The sequence below is a fragment of the Salmo salar genome, chromosome 02 (genome assembly GCF_965601325.2).
Source record: "Salmo salar chromosome 02, fSalSal1, whole genome shotgun sequence".
Taxonomy (NCBI): Eukaryota; Metazoa; Chordata; class Actinopteri; order Salmoniformes; family Salmonidae; genus Salmo; species Salmo salar.
The window spans coordinates 2463244-2475000 of NC_138292.1; the positions used below are offsets into that span (position 1 = coordinate 2463244).

General features: G+C 41.9%; 1 protein-coding gene across 1 annotated transcript in view; it reads left to right on the forward strand.

The window, feature by feature from the left end:
- LOC123743223 (TGF-beta receptor type-2) overlaps positions 1 to 11370 on the forward strand; it is a 64713-nt gene extending 53343 nt beyond the window's left edge. The window contains exons 11-12 of the mRNA XM_082968528.1: positions 7790 to 7987; positions 8500 to 11370. Coding sequence (XP_082824654.1) covers positions 7790 to 7987; positions 8500 to 8763 — 462 coding nt within the window. The 3' untranslated portion in view covers positions 8764 to 11370. The remainder of the gene's footprint in view (positions 1 to 7789; positions 7988 to 8499) is intronic.
- The last annotated feature ends 387 nt before the right edge of the window (positions 11371 to 11757 follow it).

Below are 11757 nucleotides of genomic sequence, written 5' to 3' on the forward strand. Positions count from 1 at the left end.
TCGGTGAATAACTGTTCTCAGGTCAGACCTCGGTGAATAACTGTTCTCAGGTCAGGTAAACATCTGGGCTATTTACTCCATTTGAGCAGAACCGCAGCAGGTCTTCAAATAGAGGAGAAGTGAAGGAGCAGCATAAATAACTAGATCCCACAGGCTGGCTGGGTCTGTGTCCAGAAATGGAACCACCCTGTTTCATATGTAGTGCACTACTTTAGACCAGAGCCCCCATATGCTATATAGGGAATAGGGCACCATTTAGGGGACACACCCTGGGTGTATTCTGTTTAAAAGACGCTGAAACAGAACAGGGGGGAGAAACAGGGCATGTCTCCTTGTCAAAAACAGGATGCGTTGGGTTTGTTGAGTCAGCTTCTCTGCAGGGTCCCGGGTCCGATCCCTGCCCTAGCTGGGTTTCCTGTCCGATCGGGACCGGGGTTCCATTCTGGCCTCTCCATTTCCTGTGGGTCCACAGAGCGATTCAGGACTCTGACGTACTGAATGACCTTACTGTAACAGGCTCGTACTGTAACTCTGTAACACTCCAGTCAAGGACCTTGTACTGTACTGGTCTAACCAAGCTGTTGATGGCACTCTGTGACCTCTCCTGGAGGATTTACCTCTACCTGACTGGGTGTTCCTGAACTCTGTGACCTCTCCTGGAGGATATAACTCTACCTGACTGGGTGTTCCTGAACTCTGTGACCTCTCCTGGAGGATATACCTCTACCTGACTGGGTGTTCCTGAACTCTGTGACCTCTCCTGGAGGATATACCTCTACCTGACTGGGTGTTCCTGAACTCTGTGACCTCTCCTGGAGGATTTACCTCTACCTGACTGGGTGTTCCTGAACTCTGTGACCTCTCCTGGAGGATATAACTCTACCTGACTGGGTGTTCCTGAACTCTGTGACCTCTCCTGCAGGATGTAACACACTGCCCTGTGAATCCTATTCCTTTAGATAGGGTCATTTTTGCATGGGCTCAGTTTGAGAAATCTTATATCTGGCGTTCTGCTTGTCTCTACTGAAGGTCTTCAGTCTGTGCCCTTGTGTCTCCCTTCACTGGTCCTAGAACAGCTGTTAGTTAACACTATGAACCTGTCACAGCACCACAGACTGGTCCTAGAACAGCTGTTAGTTAACAGCATGAACCTGTCACAGCACCACAGACTGGTCCTAGATCAGCTGTTAGTTAACAGCATGGACCTGTCACAGCACCACAGACTGGTCCTAGAACAGCTGTTAGTTAACAGCATGGACCTGTCACAGCATTACAGACTGGTCCTAGATCAGGTATTATAATTGTGAACCTGACAGAGCACCAGTAAACTGGTTCTAGATCAGATGTTAGCTACATTTTTTTTTTAAACGAGTGGACCTGACACCGTCAGCACCAGTAGATTGTGGGACCATCAGATTCACTGTTCCTAGATCAGATGTTAGTTAACACTATGAACCTGACACAGACAGCACTACATACTGTGGTATCTGTTCCTAGATCAGATGTTAGTTAACACTATGAACCTGACACAGACAGCACTACATACTGTGGTATCTGTTCCTAGATCAGATGTTAGTTAACACTATGAACCTGACACAGACAGCACTACATACTGTGGTATCTGTTCCTAGATCAGATGTTAGTTAACACTATGAACCTGACACAGACAGCACTACATACTGTGGTATCTGATCCTAGATCAGATGTTAGTTAACACTATGAACCTGACACAGACAGCACTACATACTGTGGTATCTGTTCCTAGATCAGATGTTAGTTAACACTATGAACCTGACACAGACAGCACTACATACTGTGGTATCTGTTCCTAGATCAGATGTTAGTTAACACTATGAACACAGACAGCACTACATACTGTGGTATCTGTTCCTAGATCAGATGTTAGTTAACACTATGAACCTGACACAGACAGCACTACATACTGTGGTATCTGATCCTAGATCAGATGTTAGTTAACACTATGAACACAGACAGCACTACATACTGTGGTATCTGTTCCTAGATCAGATGTTAGTTAACACTATGAACCTGACACAGACAGCACTACATACTGTGGTATCTGTTCCTAGATCAGATGTTAGTTAACACTATGAACACAGACAGCACTACATACTGTGGTATCTGTTCCTAGATCAGATGTTAGTTAACACTATGAACACAGACAGCACTACATACTGTGGTATCTGTTCCTAGATCAGATGTTAGTTAACACTATGAACCTGACACAGACAGCACTACATACTGTGGTATCTGTTCCTAGATCAGATGTTAGTTAACACTATGAACACAGACAGCACTACATACTGTGGTATCTGTTCCTAGATCAGATGTTAGTTAACACTATGAACCTGACACAGACAGCACTACATACTGTGGTATCTGTTCCTAGATCAGATGTTATTTAACACTATGAACACAGACAGCACTACATACTGTGGTATCTGTTCCTAGATCAGATGTTAGTTAACACTATGAACACAGACAGCACTACATACTGTGGTATCTGTTCCTAGATCAGATGTTGTTAACACTATGAACACAGACAGCACTACATACTGTGGTATCTGTTCCTAGATCAGATGTTAGTTAACACTATGAACACAGACAGCACTACATACTGTGGTATCTGTTCCTAGATCAGATGTTAGTTAACACTATGAACACAGACAGCACTACATACTGTGGTATCTGTTCCTAGATCAGATGTTAGTTAACACTATGAACCTGACACAGACAGCACTACATACTGTGGTATCTGTTCCTAGATCAGATGTTAGTTAACACTATGAACACAGACAGCACTACATACTGTGGTATCTGTTCCTAGATCAGATGTTAGTTAACACTATGAACACAGACAGCACTACATACTGTGGTATCTGTTCCTAGATCAGATGTTAGTTAACACTATGAACCTGACACAGACAGCACTACATACTGTGGTATCTGTTCCTAGATCAGATGTTAGTTAACACTATGAACACAGACAGCACTACATACTGTGGTATCTGTTCCTAGATCAGATGTTAGTTAACACTATGAACCTGACACAGACAGCACTACATACTGTGGTATCTGTTCCTAGATCAGATGTTATTTAACACTATGAACACAGACAGCACTACATACTGTGGTATCTGTTCCTAGATCAGATGTTAGTTAACACTATGAACACAGACAGCACTACATACTGTGGTATCTGTTCCTAGATCAGATGTTATTTAACACTATGAACACAGACAGCACTACATACTGTGGTATCTGTTCCTAGATCAGATGTTAGTTAACACTATGAACCTGACACAGACAGCACTACATACTGTGGTATCTGTTCCTAGATCAGATGTTAGTTAACACTATGAACATAGACAGCACTACATACTGTGGTATCTGTTCCTAGATCAGATGTTAGTTAACACTATGAACACAGACCGAACTACATACTGTGAAACCATCATATTTTGCAGCTGTTGTGAGTTCAGTTTCATGAGGTCTGGAAGATATCCCAGAACTTAGTTTTTTTCTACTCTTTAGCCCGGGCGGAGTGATCTTTCAATTTCCTCAACTGTTTTTCGGAGTGATAACGTAATAAAACTAATTGGAGTTGTAATGTTTTGAATGGTTGTGGATTTCTGAGGTTTGGCCTAATTGCTTGTTAGTGAAAGTTTGTTGGTACCAGTAATGATCACAAGAGAAGTGCCAGGCCACAGCTTTGTTCCCAAACAAGAATCATCAAAACATATATTTTATATTCTTCATATTCAGCACGTCTGTTTCCAGTTCCTTAAATCTAACCCCTACTGTAACATAACATTACAACATCTCTCTGTATTAACTCTGTCCCCTACTGTAACATAACATTACAACATCTCTCTGTATTAACTCGGTCCCCTACTGTAACGTAACATTACAACAGCTCTCTGTATTAACTCTGTCCCCTACTGTAACGTAACATTACAACAGCTCTCTGTATTAACTCTGTCCCCTACTGTAACATTACAACATCTCTCTGTATTAACTCTGTCCCCTACTGTAACATTACAACAGCTCTCTGTATTAACTCTGTGCCCCACTGTAACATTACAACAGCTCTCTGTATTAACTCTGTGCCCCACTGTAACATAACATTACAACAGCTCTCTGTATTAACTCTGTCCCCTACTGTAACATTACAACAGCTCTCTGTATTAACTCTGTCCCCTACTGTAACATAACATTACAACATCTCTCTGTATTAACTCTGTCCCCCACTGTAACATAACATTACAACAGCTCTCTGTATTAACTCTGTCCCCTACTGTAACGTAACATTACAACAGCTCTCTGTATTAACTCTGTCCCCTACTGTAACATAACATTACAACAGCTCTCTGTATTAACTCTGTCCCCTACTGTAACATTACAACATCTCTCTGTATTAACTCTGTCCCCCACTGTAACATAACATTACAACAGCTCTCTGTATTAACTCTGTCCCCTACTGTAACATAACATTACAACAGCTCTCTGTATTAACTCTGTCCCCTACTGTAACATAACATTACAACATCTCTCTGTATTAACTCTGTCCCCCACTGTAACATTACAACAGCTCTCTGTATTAACTCTGTCCCCCACTGTAACATAACATTACAACAGCTCTCTGTATTAACTCTGTCCCCCACTGTAACATTACAACAGCTCTCTGTATTAACTCTGTCCCCTACTGTAACATTACAACAGCTCTCTGTATTAATTCTGTCCCCTACTGTAACATAACATTACAACAGCTCTCTGTATTAACTCTGTCCCCTACTGTAACATAACATTACAACATCTCTCTGTATTAACTCTGTCCCCTACTGTAACATAACATTACAACATCTCTCTGTATTAACTCTGTCCCCTACTGTAACATAACATTACAACATCTCTCTGTATTAACTCTGTCCCCCACTGTAACATTACAACATCTCTCTGTATTAACTCTGTCCCCTACTGTAACATAACATTACAACAGCTCTCTGTATTAACTCTGTCCCCTACTGTAACATTACAACAGCTCTCTGTATTAACTCTGTCCCCTACTGTAACATAACATTACAACATCTCTCTGTATTAACTCTGTCCCCCACTGTAACATAACATTACAACAGCTCTCTGTATTAACTCTGTCCCCTACTGTAACATAACATTACAACAGCTCTCTGTATTAACTCTGTCCTCTACTGTAACATTACAACAGCTCTCTGTATTAACTCTGTCCCCTACTGTAACATAACATTACAACATCTCTCTGTATTAACTCTGTCCCCTACTGTAACATTACAACAGCTCTCTGTATTAACTCTGTCCCCTACTGTAACATAACATTACAACAGCTCTCTGTATTAACTCTGTCCCCTACTGTAACATAACATTACAACAGCTCTCTGTATTAACTCTGTCCCCTACTGTAACATAACATTACAACATCTCTCTGTATTAACTCTGTCCCCCACTGTAACATTACAACAGCTCCCTGTATTAACTCTGTCCCCCACTGTAACATAACATTACAACAGCTCTCTGTATTAACTCTGTCCCCCACTGTAACATTACAACAGCTCTCTGTATTAACTCTGTCCCCTACTGTAACATTACAACAGCTCTCTGTATTAATTCTGTCCCCTACTGTAACATAACATTACAACAGCTCTCTGTATTAACTCTGTCCCCTACTGTAACATAACATTACAACATCTCTCTGTATTAACTCTGTCCCCTACTGTAACATAACATTACAACATCTCTCTGTATTAACTCTGTCCCCTACTGTAACATAACATTACAACATCTCTCTGTATTAACTCTGTCCCCCACTGTAACATTACAACATCTCTCTGTATTAACTCTGTCCCCTACTGTAACATAACATTACAACAGCTCTCTGTATTAACTCTGTCCCCTACTGTAACATTACAACAGCTCTCTGTATTAACTCTGTCCCCTACTGTAACATAACATTACAACATCTCTCTGTATTAACTCTGTCCCCCACTGTAACATAACATTACAACAGCTCTCTGTATTAACTCTGTCCCCTACTGTAACATAACATTACAACAGCTCTCTGTATTAACTCTGTCCTCTACTGTAACATTACAACAGCTCTCTGTATTAACTCTGTCCCCTACTGTAACATAACATTACAACATCTCTCTGTATTAACTCTGTCCCCTACTGTAACATTACAACAGCTCTCTGTATTAACTCTGTCCCCTACTGTAACATAACATTACAACAGCTCTCTGTATTAACTCTGTCCCCTACTGTAACATAACATTACAACAGCTCTCTGTATTAACTCTGTCCCCTACTGTAACATTACAACATCTCTCTGTATTAACTCTGTCCCCTACTGTAACATAACATTACATGCTGTATGTATCCATGGCCTCACATGATGCAGTTTGAAGCATAGCTCTACACTGTAGATGTTTTACTATCATAAAAACGGGTGTTTTTCACATGTTATTGGTCACATACACATGGTTAGCAGATGTTAATGTGAGTGTAGCGAAACGCTTGTGACTTGACAGTTGATGGCTGTGGTTTGTGGTGTTGATTTGTTTGGCTGTGTTTGTTTGTGTTACAGATGTAAGTTGATTGGTTGTCTCTCTGTGTGTTCCAGAGGTGATCTAATTGGTTGTCTCTCTCTGTGTGTTCCAGAGGTGATCTAATTGGTTGTCTCTCTGTGTTCCAGAGGTGATCTAATTGGTTGTCTCTGTGTGTTCCAGAGGTGATCTAATTGGTTGTCTCTCTGTGTGTTCCAGAGGTGATCTAATTGGTTGTCTCTGTGTGTTCCAGAGGTGATCTAATTGGTTGTCTCTCTGTGTGTTCCAGAGGTGATCTAATTGGTTGTCTCTGTGTTCCAGAGGTGATCTAATTGGTTGTCTCTCTCTGTGTGTTCCAGAGGTGATCTAATTGGTTGTCTCTGTGTGTTCCAGAGGTGATCTAATTGGTTGTCTCTCTGTGTGTTCCAGAGGTGATCTAATTGGTTGTCTCTCTGTGTGTTCCAGAGGTGATCTAATTGGTTGTCTCTCTCTGTGTGTTCCAGAGGTGATCTAATTGGTTGTCTCTCTGTGTGTTCCAGAGGTGATCTAATTGGTTGTCTCTCTGTGTGTTCCAGAGGTGATCTAATTGGTTGTCTCTCTGTGTGTTCCAGAGGTGATCTAATTGGTTGTCTCTCTGTGTGTTCCAGAGGTGATCTAATTGGTTGTCTCTCTGTGTGTTCCAGAGATGATCTAATTGGTTGTCTCTCTGTGTGTTCCAGAGGTGATCTAATTGGTTGTCTCTCTGTGTGTTCCAGAGGTGATCTAATTGGTTGTCTCTCTGTGTGTTCCAGAGGTGATCTAATTGGTTGTCTCTCTCTGTGTGTTCCAGAGGTGATCTAATTGGTTGTCTCTGTGTGTTCCAGAGGTGATCTAATTGGTTGTCTCTCTGTGTGTTCCAGAGGTGATCTAATTGGTTGTCTCTCTGTGTGTTCCAGAGGTGATCTAATTGGTTGTCTCTCTCTGTGTGTTCCAGAGGTGATCTAATTGGTTGTCTCTGTGTTCCAGAGGTGATCTAATTGGTTGTCTCTCTGTGTGTTCCAGAGGTGATCTAATTGGTTGTCTCTCTCTGTGTGTTCCAGAGGTGATCTAATTGGTTGTCTCTGTGTGTTCCAGAGGTGATCTAATTGGTTGTCTCTCTCTGTGTGTTCCAGAGGTGATCTAATTGGTTGTCTCTCTGTGTGTTCCAGAGGTGATCTAATTGGTTGTCTCTCTCTGTGTGTTCCAGAGGTGATCTAATTGGTTGTCTCTCTGTGTGTGTTCCAGAGGTTAAGGACTATGAGCCTCCATATGGCTGTAAAGTTCAGATGCACCCTGGTGTGGAGAGCATGAAGGATCACCTCCTCAGAGACAGAGGAAGACCTGAGATCCCAGACAGCTGGATCAACCACCAGGTCACACACACACACACACACACACACACACACACACACACACACACACACACACACACACACACACACACACACACACACACACACACACACACACACACACACACACACACACACACACACACACACACACACACACACACACACACACACACACACACACACACACAGAGCTGAGATACCAGACAGCTGGATCAACCACCAGGTAACAGACTGGGAGAGACACACACACACACACTCTCTTTCTTTCGTTCTTTCTCTTTCTCTCTCTGTCTCTCTCTCTCTCTCTGTCTCTCTGTCTCTCTCTCTCTCTCCCCTCCTCTCTCTCACTCTCTCAACCTACCTACCTACCTACCTACCTACCTCCCTACCTACCTCTCTCTCTCTTCCTTTCTTTCCCTCTCTCTCTCTGTCTTTCTCATTCACTCACACACATCACATCAGATCCTATGTGTATGTCTCAGTGCTCAGTCGATGGGTTATAATTCTCTGTTGTCTACCTCCTCCTACAGGGCATAGCCATCGTGTGTGGTTCCATAGAGGAGTGTTGGGACCACGACCCGGAGGCCAGGCTCACAGCCCAGTGTGTTGCCGAACGCTTCAGCGAGATAGAAGACGAGATGGAAAAACTGTCCAGTCGCAGCAGCTCCGATGAGAAGATACCAGCGGAGGAACTGAAGATACCGACGCTACCTGAAGAAGAACGACAGATGATAGCAGGACAGATAGACGAGGTGAAAGTAGCGGTGGAGAGCTCTGTGAGCGATGAGAAGTGAGGGAAGGGAGAGAGGACATGGAACTGAGGACTAGAATGTCAGTATGTCACAAACACACAACTCGCGTTGCTATAGGAACTAAACAGCCACACCCAAACAAACAGCCCACACCTGGAAGATAGCCAGGACAGTGGATGTACTGTATTACTATACTGTACTGCTGATACTCTTCTGTATTGTATTACCAGTATTTATACTGTATAAAATAAGTATGTACAGTTTACAGTATTTGGATGTACTGTACTGTATTATATTGGATGTTTATATTGAAGATAGCTCTCCCTTTGACTGAGAGAACAGGACATGACAATGGAAGAGTTTATAACCAAAGACTGAGATTACAGGACATGACAATGGAAGCGATTATAACCAAAGACTGAGATTACAGGACGTGGCAATGGAAGAGATTATAACCAAAGACTGAGATTACAGGACATGGCAATGGAAGAGATTATAACCAAAGACTGAGATTACAGGACATGACAATGGAAGAGTTTATAACCAAACACTGAGATTACAGGACATGACAATGGAAGAGATTATAACCAAACACTGAGATTACAGGACATGACAATGGAAGAAATTATAACCAAAGACTGAGATTACAGGACATGGCAATGGAAGAGATTATAACCAAAGACTGAGATTACAGGACATGGCAATGGAAGAGTTTATAACCAAAGACTGAGATTACAGGACATGACAATGGAAGGGTTTATAACCAAAGACTGAGATTACAGGACGTGACAATGGAAGAGTTTATAACCAAAGACTGAGATTACAGGACATGACAATGGAAGAGATTATAACCAAAGACTGAGATTACAGGACATGGCAATGGAAGAGATTATAACCAAAGACTGAGATTACAGGACATGACAATGGAAGAGATTATAACCAATGACTGAGATTACAGGATATGACAATGGAAGAGATTATAACCAAAGACTGAGATTACAGGACATGACAATGGAAGGGTTTATAACCAAAGACTGAGATTACAGGACATGGCAATGGAAGAGATTATAACCAAAGACTGAGATTACAGGACATGGCAATGGAAGAGATTATAACCAAAGACTGAGATTACAGGACATGACAATGGAAGAGTTTATAACCAAAGACTGAGATTACAGGACATGGCAATGGAAGAGATTATAACCAAAGACTGAGATTACAGGACATGGCAATGGAAGAGATTATAACCAAAGACAATAGCACTTTATCTGAGATGATAGCTATGCATACCAGAGGGTGGGGTTGATGCAGCACCACATACATGTCTAATATGTATACAGTCTATGGTTCTGGGGTAATGTTCCTGTATTCTAACATGTTGAGGGAATGGGGTAATGTAGTCTAACATGTTGGGGGAATGGGGTAATGTTCCTGTATTCTAACATGTTGGGGGAATGGGGTAATGTTCCTGTAGTCTAACATGTTGGGGGAATGGGGTAATTTTCCTGTATTCTAACATGTATGGGGAATGGGGTAATGTTCCTGTATTCTAACATGTTGGGGGAATAGGGGAATGTTCCTGTATTCTAACATGTTGGGGGAATAGGGTAATGTAGTCTAACATGTTGGGGGAATGGGGTAATGTTCCTGTATTATAACATGTTGGGGGAATGGGGTAATGTTCCTGTATTCTAACATGTTGGGGGAATGGGGTAATGTTCCTGTATTCTAACATGTTGGGGGAATAGGGTAATGTAGTCTAACATGTTGGGGGAATGGGGTAATGTTCCTGTAGTCTAACATGTTGGGGGAATGGGGTAATGTTCCTGTATTCTAACATGTTGGGGGAATAGGGTAATGTAGTCTAACATGTTGGGGGAATGGGGTAATGATCCTGTATTATAACATGTTTGGGGAATGGGGTAATGTAGTCTAACATGTTGGGGGAATGGGGTAATGTTCCTGTATTCTAACATGTTGGGGGAATGGGGTAATGTTCCTGTAGTCTAACATGTTGGGGGAATGGGGTAATGTTCCTGTAGTCTAACATGTTGGGGGAACGGGGTAATGTTCCTGTAGTCTAACATGTTGGGGGAATGGGGTAATGTTCCTGTATTCTAACATGTTTTGGGAGTGGGGTAATGAATTGACAGGTCTGTGTAATAATGTAATAATGAGCCATATTGTAACAGAAGTGCTTCTGTACCACGGATGATGATGTGGAGCTCTATTCACACAAGCAGGTATTCAAAGGATTGTATGTACAGTGTGTGTGTGTGTGTGTGTGTGTGTGTGTGTGTGTGTGTGTGTGTGTGTGTGTGTGTGTGTGTGTGTGTGTGTGTGTGTGTGTGTGTGTGTGTGTGTGTGTGTGTGTGTGTGTGTGTGTGTGTGTGTCTGCATTCGTGTGTGTGTTTTTACATAGTAATAGTTTGAACTTGTTAGCCAAATAAACATTGTAAATATATATGGAATGTAGCTGTACAGAAAATAATCTCCACTCTAGATGCTGTTGTGGAGGCAGAGGAGCATTTTACACATTCTGTCTAAATAACACATTTAAGAGGATCTAGCCAAAGATATTTTATCCTTTGTATTTGTAAAATATTGTAAATCTGTTTGTGAATAAAGTATTTCTGTATTTACTCTTAAGCATTGTGAATGGCACATTTCAGTGGGGCATTTGTAGTTTAGACCAGTGTTCACCAACCTTTTCTGAGTCAAAATCACTTCCTGAGTCAAGATCACGTCCTGAGTCAAGATCACGTCCTGAGTCAAGATCACGTCCTGAGTCAAGATCACTTCCTGAGTCAAGATCACTTCCTGAGTCAAGATCACTTCCTGAGTCAAGATCACTTTCTGAGTCAAGATCACTTCCCGAGTCAAGATCACTTCCCGAGTCAAGATCACTTCCCGAGTCAAGATCACTTCCTGAGTTAAGATCACTTTCTGAGTCAAGATCACTTCCTGATTTAAGATCACTTTCGGAGCCAAGATCACTTCCCGAGTCAAGATCACTTCCTGAGTCAAAATGCATGC